Below are 19,997 nucleotides of genomic sequence, written 5' to 3'. Positions count from 1 at the left end.
CTCAACCACTGAAGTCCGGCTAACTGGCCTATAATTTCATTTTGTCTGCCGCCCTCCCTTCTTGAAGAGTGGAGTGACATCTGAAATTTTCCAGTCCTTTGAAACAGTCCAGAATCTAGTGATACTTGAAAGAACATTTCTAATGCCCCACAGTCTATTCAGCTAACTCTTTCAGAACCCCAGGTATAGAGTATCTGGTCCAGGTGACTTATCTACCTTCAGATCTTTCAACTTTCCAAGCACCTTCTCATTAGAAAGAGTACACTCACGTCTGCCCCCATCACTCTCGAATTTCTGGCCTACTGTAGTGTCTTCCACTGTGAAGAGTGACACACATACTTATTAATTACGTCTAATATTTTTTGTCCCCCATTATTATCTCTCCACTGGTTCAATATCCAATCTTGCCTCTCTTTTACTCTTTATGTATCTGAAAACAACTTCTGGTATCCTCTTTGAGAATATTAGCTAGCTTACCTTCACATTTAATCTTTTCTTTCCTTATAGTTTTTTTTAGTTGCTTTCTGTTGGTTTTTTAAAGCTTCCAAATCCTTTAACTTCCCACTAATTTTTGCTCTATTATGTGCCCTCTTTTTTGCTTCCATGCTATCTTTGACTTCCCTTCTCAACCATAGTTGCCTTATCTTCCCTTTAGATACTTCTTCATCTTTGGGATGCATCTATTCTGCACCTTATGAATTGCCCCCAGAATCTCCAACCATTGCTGGTCTGCTGTCATTCCTGCTAATGTCCCCTTCCAATCCACTTTGGCCAGCTCCTCTCTCATGCCTCTGTAATTCCATTTCCTCTACTGTAATACTGATACATTTGACTTTATCTTCTCCCTCTCAAACTACAGGGTGAATGTTATCAATTTATAATCACTCCCTCATAGGGGTTCCTTTACCTTAAGCTCCCGAATCAAATCTAGTTCATTACACAACACCCAATTCAGAAATGCCTTTGCCCCAATGAGCTCAACTCCAAGCTGCTCTAAAAAGCCATCTCACAGGCATTCTATAAATTCCCACTCTTGGGATCCAACACCAACCTGATCTCCTCAAACTAAATACATATTGAAATTCCCCCATGACTATCATAACATTGTCCTTATTACATGCCTTTTCTACTTTCTACTGAAATTTACATCTCACATCTTGGCCACTGTTCAGAGGCCAGTATATAACTCCCATCAGGGTCTTTTTACCCTTGCAGTTTCTTAATTCTACCCACAAGAATTCTACATCTTCCATTCCTATATCATGGGTTTGATTCCATCTTTTAAACTAACAGAACCACCCACCCCCTCTGCCTACCTTCCTGTCAATACAAAGTGTATCCTTGGAAGTTAAGCTCCCTACTATGATCTTCCTTCAGCCATGACTCAGTGATGCCCGCATCATACCTGCCAATCTTTAACTGCACTACCTTATTCTGTATACTGTGCATTCAGATATAACACTTTCAGTCCTGTATTCATCACCCTTTTCAACATTCTCCCCGTTACACTTCAACTCATCCCACTGACTGCAATTTTGCCCTATCACCTTCCTATCCTTCCTCACAGTCTCACTATGCACAACATCAACTTGTATACCAATTACCCTCATCCTCAGCCCTATCACTCCAGTTCCCATCTCCCTGCCAAATTAGTTTAAATCCTACCCAACAGTTCTGGCAAACCTGCCCAAAAGGATAATGGTCCCTCTCGCGTTCAGGTATAAACCATCCTTTCCGTACAGTTCGTGCCTTCCCTAGAAGAGATCCCAATGATCCAGAAATCTGAAACCTTGCCCCCTGCAACACTTCCTCAGCCACTCATTCACCTATACTAGATAAATAGATATTTTATTGATGCCAAAAGAAATTACAGTGTCTCGGCAGTATTGCAAGAGCACAAATATACAAATACTAGAAGAGAAGTAAGAACAAAAAAAAAGTTACCTTAAAAATAAGATGGATAAGATTTACAAGATTTACAAGTTCATACTGATAAGATGGTAGTACAAGAATTACCATAATATTATACAGTAATGGGTGCACGTTCACACCGTCCAGGTAAGAAATGATGATAGTAGTATTGCACAGGGTGTCTGTAATGACAGTGTGGTAAGCAGAGCTAAACAGAGCTCTGGTAAACAGTCTAACAGTGCGCTATCATTCTATTCACATAGCGCTGGGAGAAATCCAGAGATTACTACCTTGGAAATCCTGCTCTTCAGCCTCTTCCCTCACTCCCTATACTCACTGTGCAGGACCTCTTCCCACTTTCTACCGATGATTAAAAGGGCCAGCCCCACATCAATGGTTTTCCCAGTATTCTGCTGACCTCTCCCACCCACCCACCTGCCCCCTCACCAGGTCTCATCTATCACCAGCCAACTTGTACTCCTTCCCCTCCCCTCACCTTCTTGTTCTGGCTGCTTCCCCCTTCCTTTCCAGTCCTGATGAAGGCTCCCGACTTGGGATGTCAACTATGTATTCCTAGCCATAGATGCTGCCTGGCCTGCTAAGTTCCTCCAGCCTTTGTGTGTTACTCCACACAACAGAATTGAACCTGGATCTCTATAGACATGAATTACTAACTGCTGCACCTCTGTGCCATTTGGCTGATTTCTGGAAATACAGCAGAGGATTGGAAAGTTATCTTGGCATTAATTTGTCATTCTGAAGATTTACCACTGAAATTATGGCAAACAATCTGAACGCTTCCTGACAGCTCAACCTTGAGGTTGCTTGTTACAAAGTGTACTGAACATAGACTCCGCCTTCCAGAGTGTAAAAATTTGTCTGAGCACACCCTTACACAGTACAAAACCGTGTCAATATATTTATCAATTATGCCTTTACGATACCACTGAAAAGTTCTTCAACATGGTATACACTGCACAGACAAAGTAGGTGAACTGTCCTTTAATGGCCGCACTATTTGATTCTGTCACATAAATTCCCCTGTTCCACCCATTACCCTCCCCACACTCTCTGCTACAGAGATAAGCATGTTTCTCTCTTTTTTCAGTTCTGATGAATGGATTCAGAGCTGAAACGTTACTTATTTCTCCACAGATGCTATCTGAAATGTTAACTGTTTCTCTTTCCACAGATGCTGCCTGGAATGTTTGTTGTTTCTCTTTCCACAGATACTGTCTGAAACGTTAATGGGTTCTCTTTCTACAGATGCTAAAACTGGAAGGTGGATAAGTCACTTGGGTCAGATAGACTACCCCCAGAGTCCTGAGTGAGTTTGCTGAAGAGATAATGGATCCGTTGGTCAGGATCTTTCAACAATCACTTGATCTTGACATGGTCCCAGGGGAATGGAAAACTGCAAGCATCACTCCGCTCTTTAAGAAGGGAGGAAGGCAAAAGAAAGTAAATTATTGGCCAGTTGGCCTCTGTGGTTGGGAAAGTGTCGGATTCTATTATTAAGGATGAGGTTTCAGGGTACTTGGAGACTAATGATGAAATAAGTCAAAGTCAGCATGGTTTCTGTAAAGAGAAATCTTGCCTGACAAATCTGTTAGAGCTCTTTGAGGAAGTAACAAGCAGGGTGTACAAAGGAGAGGTAGTGGATGTCACTTACTTAGATTTTCAGAAGGCATTTGATAAGGTGCCACACATGAGGCTGCTTAACAAGATAAAATCCTACAGCATTACAGGAAAGATACTGGCCTGGATAGAGGAATGGCTGACAGGCAGGTGGCAGTGAGTGGGAACAAAGGGGGCCTTTTCTGGTTTGCTGCCAGTGACTAGTGGTGTTCCTCAGGGGTCAGTATTGGGACCACTACTTTTCACATTGTTTGTCAATGATTTAGATAGCGGAATTGATGGCTTTGTGGCAAAGATTTTGACGATACGAAGATAGGTGGAGTGGTAGGTAGTGCTGAGGAAGCAATGACAAATTGGAAGATTGGGCAAAAATGTGGCAGATGGAATACAGTGTTGGGAAATGTATGATAAAGCATTTTGGTAAAAGGAACAATAGTGCAGACTATTATCTAAATGGGGAGAAGATTCAAACATCAGAGCTGCAGAGGGACTTAGGAGTCCTCGTGCAAGACTCCCAGAAGGTTAATTCACTGGTTGAGTCCGTGGTAAAGAAGGCAAATGCAATGTTGGCATTTATTTCAAGGGGAATAGAATATAAAGGCAAGGAGATAATGCTGAGCTTTTATAAGACACTAGTCAAGCCACACTTGGAGTGTTGTCAACACTTTTGAGTCCCATATCTCAGAAAGGATGTGTTGTCATTAGAGAGCGTCCAGAGGAGGTACATGAGGATGATTCTAGAAATGAAGGGGTTAACATATGAGAAGCATTTGGCAACTTTGGGCCTGTACTCACTGGAATTTAGAAGAATGTGTGGGGATCTCATTGAAACCTACCTAATGTTGAAAGGACTATATAGGGTGGATGTGGAGAAGATGTTTCCTATGGTAGTGTATCCAGAACTAGAAGGCACAGCCTCAAAATTGAGGTGTGACCTTTTAGAACAGAGGTAAGGAGGAATTTTTTTATCCAGAGTGTAGTGAGTCTGCGGAATGCTCTGCCACAGACTGCAGCGGAGGCCAAGTCCATGCATTTATTTAAGGTAGAAGTTGTTAATTTCCTGATCAGAGGCGACATCAAAGAATATGGCGAGGAAGCAGGTGTATGGGGTAGAATGGGATCAGCCTTGATGGAATGGCAGAGCAGAGTTGATGGGCTGAATGGCTTAATTCTGCTCCTATGTCTTATGAACTGATGGTCTTATACTGCCTGACCTGTTGAAGTTTTCCAGCACTTTCTGTTATTATTTCAGATTTCTAGCATCTGCAGTTTTTTTTTTACTGATTTTCTTCAACCATCTTAGAAAGTTTAATGTCCTATCACAAATCATCATCATCATGTGCTGTGTCACATGACATTGGCGATCATGGTCTTTCCATAACCTTGATTGTTCTTGGCAAATATTCCAACAGAAGTGGTTTGCCACTGCCTTCTTCTGGGCAGTGTCTCTACAATGCACTGGCTGCTCATACGACTAGCCACCACCTGCTCCCTGGCTTCACGTGACCCTGATCAGGGGGCTAAGCAGGTGCTACACCTTGCCCAAGAAAGTCCTGCAGGCTAGTGGAGGGAAGGAGCACCTTACACTTCCTTTGGTCGCGATATATCTCCACCCTGCTACCCTCACAAATGGAGGTGACTAAAATGTCTTGAACTGTTTGACCCAATTTGTTTACCCATACTCAGTGGTCACTTTGTTAGTTACCTCCTACACCCAATAAAGTGGCCAATGAGGGTATGTTCATGGTCTTCTGCTGCTGTAGCCCATCTCTTTCAAGGTTCAATACGTTGTACATTCAGAGATGCTCTTCTGCACACTACTGTTGTAATGCATTGTTATTTAACTTAATGGGCATTCTATTAAATCTCCCCAAATTATAAGACTGGAGAACAAAGCCTGTTCCAAAGGAATACTTAACCAAACAAAAGCATGGGGGCCTGTCTCTGTCTGCAATGCTCCTTCTCAACGGTCCTTCAGCGCTGGTTGCTACTTCAGCCTGAAGTGGGCCCTGGGTTTCAAAAGACACAGATTGAGCCTCCCACACATGCTATTCTTACACACCCGGGATGCCCAGAACCAGAAACCGGTGCCATAGCAGGCAAACCAACCAATGGGAAAGAACAGCCAATCAATGACTGACACAGCAGAAGCAGCTTATGACCAGTTAATAAGCTAACACCCTACATGACACTGTTGCCTTCCTGCCAGCTTGAACCAGTCTGGCCATTCCCTTCTGACCTCTCTCATTAACAAAACATTTTCGCCCACAGAACTGCAACTCACTGGATTTTTTTTTTTGTTTTTCACACCATTCTCTGCAAAGTCCAGAGACTGTTGTGTGTGAAAATCCCAGGAGTGTCTAAGACCAGAGGATACAGACTTAGAATAGAGGGATGTCTATTTAGAGCAGAGATGAGGAGGCATTTCTTTAGCTAGAGAGCAGGGAATCTGTGTAATTCTTTGTCACAGGAAGCTGTGGAGGCCAAATCTTTACGTATATTTAAGTTGATAGATTCTTCATTGGTCAGAGCATGATTGAATATGGGGAGAAGGCAGGAGACTGGGGCTGAGAGGAAAATTGGATCAGCCATGATGAAATGGTAGAGCAAAATTGATGGCCCAAATGGCCTGATGCTGCTTCTAAATCTTATGGTCTTCTAGAGATCAGCTTTTTCTGAGACACTCAATCTATCCTGTCAAGTACCAACAAGCATTGCTTGGTCAAAGTCACTTAGATCATATTTCTTCCCCATTCTGACATTTGTCTTGAACCTCTTGACCATGTCTGCATGCTTTTATGCACTGGGTTGCTGCTGCGTGATTGGCTAATTAGATATTTCATTAACAAGCAGGTGTAGAGGTGTAATATATACAAAATGCTGGAGAAACTCAGCAGGCAAGGCAGCATCCATGGACAAAAGTATAGTTGATGTTTTGGGCTGAGACCTTTCATCAGGTGTAGAGGTCTACCTAATAAAGTGGCCACTGAGTGTGCATCTAAGTAACAGTTAAACCAAAATGAGACCACACACCTTATCATCTTCTCTGTCACCTCATTTGTTGTGGAATCAAAGAAAGGGTCTCCGAGACTGCTTGCAAGAGCTAAGGCAATTTTCAATGTCTAGAGAAAAGAAATTGATTAAGTACTGATGTGCATAGGCAATAAATATAATGTATATCTTTATGATAGCAAGCACACAGATCATCAACTAGATGCATCTTGAAACAGAAAGATAAAAGTTAAGTGCTCTTCACTACACTTACCAGTACAAGTTACTTCAGGCATACAAAATGCTGGAGGAACCCAGGCAGCACCTATGTTCGTTCGTTATGTGCTGTGTTGTATGACGTGGGTGATCATGGTCTTGACCACGACTGATTTTGACAAATTTTTCTATAGAAGTGCTTTGCCATTGCCTTCTTCTGGATAGTGCCTTTACAAGATGGGTGACCCCTGCCATTATCGGAGATTGTCTGCCTGGTGTCAGTGGTCGACTAACCAGGACTTGTGACATGCACCAGTTGCTCATACAACCATCCATCACCTGCTCCCATGGCTCCATGTGACTCTGATCGGGGGCTATGCAGATGCTACACCTTGCCAAGGGTGGCCTGCAGGCTAACAGAGAGAAGTTGCATCTTACACCTCCTTTGGTAGAGATGTATCTCCACCCTGCCACCTAAGCAAAGAGCTGGACCCACTGCATTTTGCTATTGCCACGATAGATCTACAGCAGTTTCAATCTTGCTGGCTTTCAACTCGCCCTTGGATCGCCTGGACAATAGCAGTACCCACGTCAGGCTGCTACTCAGTTTTCAACACAATCATACCCTCAGTTCTAATCAACAAGCTCCAAAATCTGGGCCTCTGAACCTCCCTTGGCAACTGGATCCTTGACTTCCTCACTGGGAGACCACAGTCTGTGAGGATTGGAAATAACATATCCTCGCTGACAGTGAACACTGGCGCACCTCAAGGATGTGTGCTTAGCCCACCGCTCAAACACCATATATAAATTTGCCAATTGCGCAACTATGGAAACATTGAAACATAGAAAACCTACAGCACAATACAGGCCCTTTGGCCCACAGAGTTGTGCCGAACATGTCCCTACCTTAGAAATTACTAGGCTTACTTATAGCCCTCTATTTTACTAAGCTCCATGTACCTATCTGAAAGTCTCTTAAAAAACCCTATTGTATCTGCCTCCACCACTGTTGCCAGCAGCCCATTCCACTCTCTGAGTAAAAAACTTACCCCTGACATCTCCTCTGTACCTACTCCCCAGAACCTTAAACCTGTGTCCTCTTGTGGCAACCATTTCAGCCCTGGGAAAAACCCTCTGATTATCCACATGATCAATGCCTCTCATCATCTTATACACCTCTGTCAGGTCACCTCTCATCCTCCGTCACTCCAAGGAGAAAAGGCCGAGTTGACTCAACCTATTCTCATAAGGCATGCTCCCCAATCTAGGCAACATCCTTGTAAATCTCCTCTGCACCCTTTCTATGGCTTCACATATCCTTCCTGTAGTGAGGCGATCAGAACTGAACACAGTACTCCAAGTGGGGTCTAACCAGGGTCCTACTGCTGACTGAATTTCAGATGGTGACGAGGAGATGTACAGGAGCAAGACAGATCAGATGGCTCAGTGATGTCACAGCAACAACCTGGCACTCAACGTCAGTAAGACCAAGGAGCTGATTGTGGACTTCAGGAAGGGTAAATCAAGGGAACACACACCAGTCCTCATCAAGGGATCAGAAGTGGAAAGGGTGAGCAATTTCACGTTCTGGGTGTCAACATCTCTGAGGATCTATCCTGCATCCAACATATTGATGCAATTACAAAGGAAGCACGACAGCAACTATATTTCATTAGGAGTTTGAGGAAAGGTATGTCTTCAAAGACTCTTGCAAATTTCTACGGATGTAGAGTGGAGAGCATTCTAACTGGTTGCATCACTCTGGTTTGGAGGAGCCAATGCATAAGACTGGAAAAAAGCTGCAGAAATTATAAAGTCAGCCATCATATAAACTCCATCATGGGCACTAGACTCCCCTGCATCAAGGACATCTTCAAAAGGTGATGACTCAAAAAAAAAGGTATCCTCATTAAGGACCGTCACCATCCAGGATATGCCCTCTTCTCATTGCTATCATCAAGGAGATACAAGAGCCTGAAGACACACACTCAATGTTTCAGGAACAGTGTCTTCCACTCTGCCAACTGATTTCTAAAAGGACAACAAACCCGTGAACACTACCTCAGTAATTTTGCCTCTCTTTTTGCACTACTTATTTAAGTTAACATTTACCCAGGTACTGTGCAAAAGTCTGAGACACATACATACAGCTAGGATGCCCAAGAGTTTTACAGTGCTTTAGATTGGTTAAAATAGGAAGGTGGTTGGAAAAACAGAAATAAGAGTACTTAGTTTTGTATTAGCTCAGTAGTATTAAGTGTCATTTGGTAACTGGAAAGACAAAACATACAGTACTGTGCAAAAGTCTTATGCACCCTCTCTCTGGCTATCCATCCCATAGGATGATAATGGTTCCTTTCAGTCAGTTAGTGGGGTTTACCCCACTCCTCAGAAAGGAACAGCGTGTGCGTGAGTGGATTTTAGATGAGTAGGGGGTTGCACAGGTCCAGACCCACCCTCTCGACATCCCCTCTCGGATCCAGTGGCATGGTGGAGTCCAAGACGACTGGGGGAGGTTCTGTTGCAGTGAATGGCCAGACCAAGCTTCGATGCAACGGATGCCCTTTCTGCGCTTCACAGCACATGTTTGCTGGATGGCCGTTGACCCTACAAGCGGGTTCATCCACCTTTGACAGGTCTCGTTTTTCATCCTGCAGGGTGTCTAGCCACCCTCCTCACCAGGCAAGCCTGCTGGGGGAGCCGATTTAGTGGCTGACCACCCGACCATGCAACATGGGTTACATGGTACCAGTAGCACTCAGATGAGTGACCTGACCAGAGTTCTAGCTATATACTGTATATGCATCTCAACCTTTTGCACAATTCTGTAGGTACATACTTCTTATAGTAATTTAGTTTTTATTATGTATATGTATTGTACTGGTGCCACAAAGCAACAAATTTCAGGAAATATGCCAGTGATATTAAACCTGATTCTGATTCTGACCCCATCCCTACCTATGTTGGACTCTGCAGGACCTACACTGGGTCCGCTGGTTACCCCAGAACCCACAAAATTGGAGTAAGAGCAAGCCATCTTCAATCCGAAGGGACCTCTTGAAAAGATAATCTTACACGCAGCTGGTAAGTCCTACCTCTGTGAGTAAGTGATAGGTCAGATTCCTGGATGCCTGGGTCGTTATGTTAAAGCCTTCCAAAATGTTGAGAGCAGCAATGAGTGCGGGTCCCGTATGTGGGGGTGGAGCAGTGAGCACAAAACGACCTGAAAAACACCAGAAAATAACAGCTACCTTTGACTAAAACAACATACACAAAATGCTAGAGGAACTCAATAGGTCAGGCAGCACCTACGGAAATTTCGGGCCAAGACCTTTCATCAGGAATGAAGAATTTTTGACTAATCAGTATTTTTGACTAAACTGTTTCCAAAGCTATATTTTATTTGTAAAAAGCAATACTGAGCACTGGTGGGCAGGTTGTAGGTGAGTAAGTTGTTCAATTATACATTCAGTCGTCACTTTGTTAGGTACACCTGTTCATTAATATAAATATCTGATCAGCCAGTCATGTGGCAGCAACTCAATGCATAAAAGCATGCAGACATGGTCAAGAGGTTCAGTGATAGTTCAAGCCAGACATCAGAATGGGGAAGAAATGTGATCTAAGTGACTTTGACCGTGGATTGATTGTTGATGCTACAGGGTATCTCAGGAACTGCTGATTTGCTGGATTATCATGCACAACAATCTCAACATTTACAGAGACTGGTGTGAAAAAAAATCAGTGAGTGGCAGTTGTGGTTGAAAATGCCTTGTCAATGAGAGAGGTCAGAGGAGAATGGCCAGACTGGTTCAAACAAACAGGAAGGTGACAGCAACTCAAATAGGTTACAACAGAGGTGTGCAGCAGAGCATTTCTGAATGCACAACACGTCAAACTTTAACCATGGGCTACAGCAGAAGACCACAAATGTACACTCAGTGGCCACTTTATAGGGTACAAGTAGGTATCTAATAAAGTAGCTACTAGTAAATTGAATTGAATTGACTTTATTACTTACATCCTTCATATACATGAGGAGTAAAAATCTTTACGTTACATCTCCACCTAAATGTGCAATGTGCAATTATAGTAATTTATAAATATTATGTACAACAGGACAGTCAATATAACATATAAATACAATTCTATCAGCATGAATTAATCAGTCTGATGGCCTGGTGGAAGAAGCTGTCCCAGAGCCTGTTGGTCCTGGCTTTTATGCTGCGGTACTGTTTTCCGGATGGCAGCAGCTGGAACAGTTTGTGGTTGGGGTCCCCAATGATCCTTCAGGTCCTTTTTTACACACCTGTCTTTGTAAATGTCCTGAATAGTGGGAAGTTCACAACAACAGATGTGCTGAGCTGTCCACACCACTCACTACAGAGTCCTATGATTGAGGGAAGGTACAGCTCCCATACCAGGCAGTGATGCAGCCAGTCAGGATGCTCTCAATTGTGCGCCTATAGAAAGTTCTTGGGGTTTGGGGGCCCATACCAAACCTTTTCAACCGTCTGAGGTGAAAGAGGCACTATTGTGCCTTGTCACCACACAGCCAGTATGTATAGACCATGTGAGATCCTTGGTGATGTTTATGCCGAGGAACTTAAAGCTGTTCACCCTCTCAACCCCAGATCCATTGATGTCAATAGGGGTTAGCCTGTCTCCATTTATCCTGTAGTCTACAACCAGCTCCTTTGTTTTTGAGACGTTGAGGGAGAGGTTGTTTTCTTGACACCATTATGGGTGATGACTCCTTCTCTGTAGGCTGCGTCATTATAATTTGAGATTAGGCCAATCAGTGTATTGTCGTCAGAAAATTTAATTAGCAGATTGAAGCTGTGGGTGGTGACACAGTCATGAGTGTACAGTGAGTAAAGGAGGGGGCTTAGTACACAGCCCTGAGGGGTACCTGTGTTGAGGGTCAGAGGGGCAGAGGCGAGGGAGCCCACTCTTACCACCTGCCGGCGATCTGACAGGAAGTCCATGACCCAGCTGCACAAGGCAGGGTGAAGGCCGAGGTCTCTGAGCTTCTTGTCGAGCCTGGAGGGAATTATGGTGTTGAATGCTGGACTGTAGTCCAAGAACAACATTCTCACATAAGCATCCTTCTTCTCCGGACGGTGTGTAGAGCTGTGGCAATTGCGTCATCTGTTGATCGGTTGTGTCAGTAGGGGAATTGTAGGGGGCCCAGTGCAGGTGGTAGCAAGTTGCAGATGTAGTCCTCAACCAGGGTCTCAAAGCATTTGCTTACTATTGAGGTGAGTGCGACAGAGTGCCAGTCGTTCAGACATGTTACTTTAGTCTTTTTAGGTACAGGGACAATGGTGGATGTTTTGAAGCAGGAGGGCACTCTACACTGGGAGTGAGAGGGATTTAAAATGTCTGTAAACATACCTGCCAGTTGTGCTGCGCACATCCCGAGGACTCGCCCTGTAACCTACTCCAAGATCAATCTAACCCATCTCTCCCACATTGTCCTCCATATTTCTTTCATCCATGTGCCAACTTATCCTGCTTTTTTTTGATCAGGAGATACTTGAGCGATCCCCTACATTGTCAGGTGCACACCAGTGTTGTAACTGTACAGAAGCAGCTTGGCTAGGCATGCGGCCAGTTCTGGGCCTCAGGTCTTCAACATTAAGCCTGTCCACTCGGGGGATCGTCACCTTGTCGTGATGGAGAGGCTTGCGAGTTCCAGAGATCCCGACAATGATGTTTTCTGCAGTTTAGCCATCTAGCATTTAGCTCCTGGTAAGGCTACCCATGGTGGTAAGGTCAAGAAGGAGGTTCCAGACAAAGAGAGATCCAACCAAGACCTCAATGGTGGAGCTGGTGGAAGACGATGACACATAACAATGGCAGTGAAGGGTCCCAAGTCATCTTGCATTCCATGTCACTGGACTCTCACCTAATCTGTCAAGGATTGTGTCGTAGCTGCCTGTGTATTAATGGTTCAACAGTTCAGTAGTTCAAGTTTAATTGTCATTCAACAATATATGAATACACATGAGCACTGCCAAATGAAACAGCGTTACCCTGGGTCCAAGGTGTAAGACACAGTACAGTACCGACAGTCACACAGAGCACGAGGCACATATAGCATGTATAAGATAGCAAGCACATACAAGATATCAGTAAAATACAGTCTCACACACACACAGAAAGTTCAAGATCCTGAGTCCATGAATGTTGTAGCTGTCCACAGTCGAACACTGAGTGAACTCTGGGGGCAGCACTGACTCCAGCTTGGGCGCCCTACCACACCGCCCCCAACACTGCGGTGGAGCACACCGACTCCGACGCACAAAAGAAACCATTTTGTCTGGAAGCGTAACGGCTTGTAATGGCAACTGCTGTGCATGTGACTGCAAGAAACTGCAGAGGGTAGTGAGCACATCTCAGCGATCCACAGGAACCAGCCACCCCCTCTATGGGCTATACTTCTCCATGCTTTAGTAAAGCAGCCAACATAATCAAAGACCTCATCCACCCCAGACATTCTCTCTTCTCCTCTCTCCCAAAGGGCAATAAATACAAAAGCCTGAAAGCACGTACCACCAGGCTCAAGAAGAGCTTCTAACCCATTGTTAGTTATCAAACTCTTGTAAGATAAGATGGACTCTTGGCCTCACAATTTACCCAATTGTGATCTTAAACTTTATCGTTTACCTACATTGTACTTTTTCTGTAGTTTTTACACTTCATTCTGCATTGTTACTGTTTTACCTCAAAGCACTGTGTAATGATTTGATATGTGTGAACAGTATGTAAGACCAGCTTTTCACTGCATCTTGGTACATGAGCTAATAATAAACCAATACCAATACCAATCAGCCACTCCTATGCGGCAGTGATATCCTGAGTTACAGTGCATAGTCAGGACTTGGCCAACTTGGTTAGTGCTGTTGCTGCCAAACCCCTGTTGGTTATATGACAAAGTATTTCAAGCGGGCAGAAATATTTTAGTCCAGTATCTACCTCCATAAAGCTCCTTGGGAGGAAGTTCCAGGATTCAGAACAGCTGGCAAGATGTTTCCAAGGATGGTGTGTAACTTGGAAGAGAACCTTCACGGCAGCAAGCATAGCCCAGTAGCGTAGTGGTTCACAAAACACTTTACAGCACCAGTGATAATAAGATAGTGATTTAATTCTTGCTGCTGTCCCTAAGGAGTCTGTATGTCCTCCCTGTGAACATGTGGGTCTCCTCCTGGTGCTACGGTTTCCTCCCAAGACAAGGCAAGACAGTGGCAAGATTGCATTCAGTTTGAGGAGATTTAGTTTGTCACCTAAAACACTCAAAAACTTCTACAGATGTACCGTGGAGAGCATTCTGACTGGGTGCATCACTGTCTGGTATGAGGGGTGGGGGTCTCTGCACAGGATCAAAAGCTACAGAAACTTGTGAGATTAGTTAGCTCCTTTATGGTTACTAGCCTCTATAGTATCCAAGACATCTTCAAGGAGGGGTGCCTCAGAAAGGCAGGGTCCATTAATAAGGACCCCCATCACCCAGGACATGCCCTCTTCTCATTGTTACCATCCGGTAGGAGGTACAGAAGCCTGAAGGCGCACACTCAGCGATTCAGGAACAGCTTCTTCCCCTCTGCCTTCTGATTCCTAAATGGACAATGAGCCCATGAACACTACCTTTTTTTCATTATTTCTGTTTTGCACTATTTTAATTTTATATATATTTATTTATTTCTATAAATATATGTGTGTGTGTGTGTGTGTGTATACAGACACATATGTATATATACATACACACACATACACATATATATTTACTGTAATTCCGTATTTTTTTCTATATTATCATGTATTGCATTATACTGCTGCCGCTAAATTAACAAATTTCATGACATATGTTGGTGATATTAAATCTGATTCTGACATTCCAAAGGTGTACGGATTAGAGTTAGTAAATTGTGGGCATGCGGTGTTGGAGCTGGAAGCACGGCAACACTTGCAGGCTGTCCCCAGCACATCCTCGGACTGTTTTGGTCATTGCAGCAAACAATGCAGTTCACTGCAGGTTTCGATGTACTTGTGACAAATAAAGCTCATCTTTAATAAAGCTGTTATTTAAGGAAGGTGAGGCTTCCAGGTTTTCACATGTTGGTAGGATCTGGGAAGATGTAATAACCCCCACCCCACCTCTCAGACTAGCAAGCAGAGATCAATGCGTACCTTGGTACGATCCTTCAATTGGCTTCTCGACAATCACGCTGTAGTTAGCAAAATCCTCGGCAGTGAGCACTCCGCCTTTACTCCGAACCTACAACGAAAGAGGGGATGAGTCAACATTAATCTCTTCAGGAGGTCCATATTCCTGATATGACTATTTGCTCTCTGTACAGTTGTTGAATCCTCAGGAATAAATTATTAGAAATGCCTTCTCGTAAATTGCTAGGGTATCAGAGAAACCATGAGGCTTAGTGGTCAATTGGTAAATTGGTTTATGATTGTCACATGCACCGAGGGACAGTGAAAAAACTGTTTTCCATTCAATCCATACAGATCATTTCATCACATCAGTACATCTAGGTAGTACCAGGGAAAAACAATAACAGAATACAGAGTGCGGTTTTACAGTTACAAAGAAAATGCAGTGCAGATAAACAATAGTGTGCAAGGACCACAATGAGGTAACTTGTGAGGCCAGGAGTCCGTTCAAGAGCTCCATTCAGTAGTCTTAACACAGCATGATAGAAACTGAGGCAACACACACAAAATGCTGGAGGAACTCAGCAGGCCAGGCAGTTTCTATGGAAATGAACTGATAGAAACTGTCCTTGAGCCTGGTGATACGTGCTTTCAGGATTTTCTATCTTCTGCCTGATGGGAGGATGAAGAAGAGAAGATGTCTGAGATGGGAGGGGAGGGATCTTCAATCGAGCTGCAGCCTTGCCGAGGTAGTGGGAAGTGTAGGCAGTCCGTGAGGAGAGGCTGGTTTTTGTGATGTGCTGATTGGTTACATTATCATAGACCTAATGATGGAGATCAGTCTCTTAGTTTTCACACTTTGCTTCAGTCCATTGGAATCCATTTTGTACAATCCCTATATCAGGATATTCCCAAAACAGGCAAATGATCATCTTCAGATAACTGAGTCACAAAGATTGAACAGCTTCAAATTTTAATTACCATCGCAGAGAACTGAGAAGACCAAATGATTGCTTTGACAAACTTAACTCTTTACCTCAGAAACCATTTCTTCGGTAATATTCCCGGTGTAAAATGCTGAAGCACCCTCCGTGCCAATTGCATTCAAAGTGGCCGCCAGATCCAAGCGTTTCATGAAAGACCCTGGCTGCAGTGGTTGCCCGTACGGCAGGAAGATTTCGCGGAAAATCTCCGACATATTTTTGTCCTTTACTTGATCAATTGCTTTAGCTAGAATCATGGAAGCCACAAGAATATTAATCTGAAGGTAAATAATTAAATATCAACTTTAAAATATTCGTCGAAAATGGTACATTTGATTTATAGCCCAGAGAGAGAATGACATACTGAAATTTTAAATTTTCTTACAACCTTTATAAATACATACTTGAACTACTGTCAAGTTATTGAGGCTCACTTGATTAGCTCATTAAACTGGTTAATTGTTAAACTGTGTGGGCACGTGGCCAAGTGGTTAAGGCATTGGACTAGTGACTTGAAGGTTGTGAGTTCGAGACCCAGCCCAGGCAACGTGTTGTGTCCTTGAGCAAGGCACATAATCACACATTGCTCTGTGACGACACTGGTGCCAAGCTGTATGGGTCCTAATGCCCTTCCCTTGGACAACATTGGTGTCGTGGAGAGGGGAGACTTGCAGCATGGGCAACTACTGGTCTTCCATACAACCTCGCCCAGGCCTGCGCCCTGGAGAGTGAAGACTTTCCAGGCGCAGATCCATGGTCTCACAAGACTAACGGATGCCTTCTTCTCCGTTAAACTGAATAGTTGGAACTACTGTACGTCTTCTATTCTTGCCTTATAATTGTTCTTCACTATCTCATCTACTCACTTCTTTTGTTTGTCAGAAGCAAGGTTAGGAGTGTATGAATGCAATATAATATTTACTAGACTTATTTGTTCCTTCATTTCTATAGCAACATTTACCCATGATATCACTAAACCCATCTGTCAGATCAACAGTGCCTGCTCTGAACTTTCCTGCTGCCTTGCGTGGCTACCTAGGATGCCACTCCTTCTGACATTCTGGTCTCCACAGTCAGCAACCTGCTTAAAGTCTTGATGCCCGTGACAGTCTCCAAGTCTGATTGAGAACCAGACCCCACATTCAAGATGGGCGGCAGGGCAATGTAACGGTTAGCGTAACGCCGTCACAGTGCCAGCGACCCAGGTTCAGTTCCGTCGCTCCCCGTGACCGCGTGGGTTTCCTCCGGGTGCTCCAGTTTCCTGACGTTCTAATGACATATGGGTCAGTAGGTCAATTGGTCAATTGGTTAATTGGTCAATTGGGCAGTGCAGGCTTGATGGGCCACAAGGGCCTGTTACCAGGCTGCATCTTTAAATAAATAAAGATTCTGTGCTTTCTGAGGAATAAGAACAAAAAATCAGGGAGTAGGAATATAGCATAGCCCTTCAGACATTTTCTGACAAACAATAAGGTCATAGCTGGTCTTCTACCTCAATACCTTATGTCCCTCGATATCTCCAACATCCAGAAATCAGATCTCAGTTTTGGAAGCAGCTGGATGTGAATCCCCCACAGCCCTGAGGGGTAAGAGCTTCCAAAATTTCATGACCCTTTGAGGGCATTCATATCACCCTAGAGCAGCTCTCTGCATCTCCCTACAGAAGTCTGCTTCAACCCCTCCATATCTTGTAAAATATTGTCACCTCCCCAAGTCTCTTTGTGGACTGAACTTTATTCAAAGCCTTTTATCTGTCGGATGCGCACAGAACAGATGGATCTCCTGCCCTCTGTTCTAGCAGCCTGTTGTACTGAATCTCACATTGGAAGAACAGAAGTCATACTTACCAAGTTCCTGACTGACGTTAAAACCTTCCTGTGCAAATTTTGATGCTGAAGACATTAACTCAGACCAGGAGATTCTGAGGAAAGCAAGAAGTAACAGTGAGGTAAATGCACAGGACAAACATTTTCCATAGTAATTAGCCAGCACTTCCCACTGTAAATCACCATGTCAATGGTAGTGGAATGCTTGGCATAATACTATAGCGCAAGCAACCTGGGTTCAATTCCCGCCGCCGTCTATAAGGAGTTTGTACGTTCTCCCCGTGACCACGTGGGTTCCCTCCAAGTGCTCTGATTTCCTCCCACATTCCAAAGACATACAGGTTAATAGGTTAATTGGTCACTTGGGCATATTTAGAAGGCGTGGGCTTGTTGGGCAAGGAAGGTCTGTTACAAAGAGCAAGTCTCTCGAGAGAAACACAATGAAATCTAAATGACTCTTGTTAAACTGAATTAACTAATTCAGATGCTCTAAAATCATCATCGCCCCACACTCGCTGGCGCCCCGCACAGGCCGGAGGAGCTCATTACAGTGTCAGGGGTGCTGGTACACAGGGACATTTAAGACATTCTTAGGTAGGCACATGGATGAGTGAAAAATGGGGGGCTGTGTGGGAGGGGAGGGTTAGATTGATCTTGGAGTAGGATAAGAGGCGGCTCGACATCGTGGGCCGAAAAGCCTGTACTTTGCATAACATTCTATGTTCTCCCGGGAGAAACCCACATGGTTGCAGGCAGAACATGCGAACTCCACATAGACAACACTCGAGATTAGGATTTGGTGTAATATTTACCTGCCATAGAGTTGGTGAGCCTGGTGAAATCCTCGTATCATACCTGGGATAGCTACCAAGAGGCCAGGCTGCACAAACAGGGAAATAAGATATTATAATGGAGTTCTTTCAGTTCTAATCCTCCTCTGCAAAACATTTTTCCATGTAAAACTGAGGGAAGAGCACCGTTGCCCTTGGACATTTCTTTAAGAGGAATCAACAACTTTTAGTTGCTGCAACAAGAGGTAAAACTTTGGTGCTGGAATTGGCTTAGGATTGTCACAAATACAAAACGCTGGAGGAACTCAGCAGGGCAGGCAACAACGATGGAAAGGAATAAACAGTTGACATTTCTGTCCTCGTGAAGGGTCTTGGCCAGTAACACTGACTGTTTAGTCTTCTCCATAGATGTTACCTGACTTGAAGTCTTCCACCAGCAATGTGTGTGTGAGAGAGAGAGAGAGAGAGAGAGAGAGAGAGAGAGAGTGTGTGTGTGTGTGTGCGTGTGAGTGAGAGAGAGAGTGTGAGTGTGTGTGTGAGAGAGTGTGTGTGTGTGTGTTTTGTGTGTGTGTGTGTGTGTGTGTGTGTGTGTGTGTGTGTGTGTGTGTGTATGTTTTGCTCTGGAATTCCAGCATCTGCAGAATGTGTTTATTATTGTCACATCTACAGCGAAAAAAAATTAGTTTTGAAAGGCCAAGGAGACAATGTGGCCATTGAAACATGAAGCAGGGATTGGTAATTTTGCTCAGGTTAAGGAAGAGACGCGGACCATGAATCGCAAACAAGATTGAAGTACAAACTCAAGGCTTCAAACAGAAGTCGATATTTATCATGAGCTCTGTATTTCTTCAAATGTCTGACAACCAGTAAAATTATTAACAGAAGGAATTCAGCAGTTACTGGAAACCTTGAGTAACACACACAAAATGCTGGAGGAACTCAGCAGGTCGGGCAGCATGTATGGAAAGGAATAAACAGTTGATGTTTCAGGCTGAGACCCTTCTCTCTCAAAGCCTGGCTTGCTATACATTTCTGTGATTTTGTATTTTATTTCCGATCTCAAACATCTGCAGTATTCTGCCTTTGGAGGGCAAGCCAGGTGCAGACAGCATCACTAACCTTATCCTCCCAGCCACGTGTGAGCATCTGTTCCTCGGCCTCCGCTGGAGCCGTCTCCCTGAAGTCAAAGATGAAGCTTTCATTCTTCCTGATATCATGAACTAACATGACTCCACCCCTGAAAGAAAAGACATCAACCATCAGAAGCCGTTGTTACCGCAACACACACAAAATGCTGAAGGAACTCAGCAGGTCAGGCAGCACCTATGGAGAGGAATAAACAGTCAACATTTTGGGCTGAGATCCTTTATCAGGATATCTTCACTGCACATTTGTTACAGGCAAAAAAAGGTGAGTATCTGAACATATTTCAAGTTTCTGCGTTGTCAAGGTAACAGACATGGACGACT

General features: G+C 44.0%; 1 protein-coding gene across 2 annotated transcripts in view; it reads right to left on the bottom strand.

The window, feature by feature from the left end:
• LOC140187674 (glutathione hydrolase 7) overlaps positions 1-19,997 on the bottom strand; it is a 69,767-nt gene that overhangs the window by 17,873 nt on the left and 31,897 nt on the right. For both annotated transcript variants that reach the window (XM_072243205.1, XM_072243215.1), the window contains 7 exons: positions 19,648-19,765; positions 18,550-18,617; positions 17,759-17,832; positions 15,965-16,158; positions 14,953-15,040; positions 9,855-9,982; positions 6,583-6,671 (listed from right to left, as the gene is read on the bottom strand). In XM_072243205.1, coding sequence (XP_072099306.1) covers positions 6,583-6,671; positions 9,855-9,982; positions 14,953-15,040; positions 15,965-16,158; positions 17,759-17,832; positions 18,550-18,617; positions 19,648-19,765 — 759 coding nt within the window. The remainder of the gene's footprint in view (positions 1-6,582; positions 6,672-9,854; positions 9,983-14,952; positions 15,041-15,964; positions 16,159-17,758; positions 17,833-18,549; positions 18,618-19,647; positions 19,766-19,997) is intronic.

This window comes from Mobula birostris, chromosome 2, assembly GCF_030028105.1.
Source record: "Mobula birostris isolate sMobBir1 chromosome 2, sMobBir1.hap1, whole genome shotgun sequence".
Taxonomy (NCBI): domain Eukaryota; kingdom Metazoa; phylum Chordata; class Chondrichthyes; order Myliobatiformes; family Myliobatidae; genus Mobula; species Mobula birostris.
Note: the sequence above shows the minus strand (reverse complement) of the source record. Positions and strands in the feature narration are given on the sequence as shown.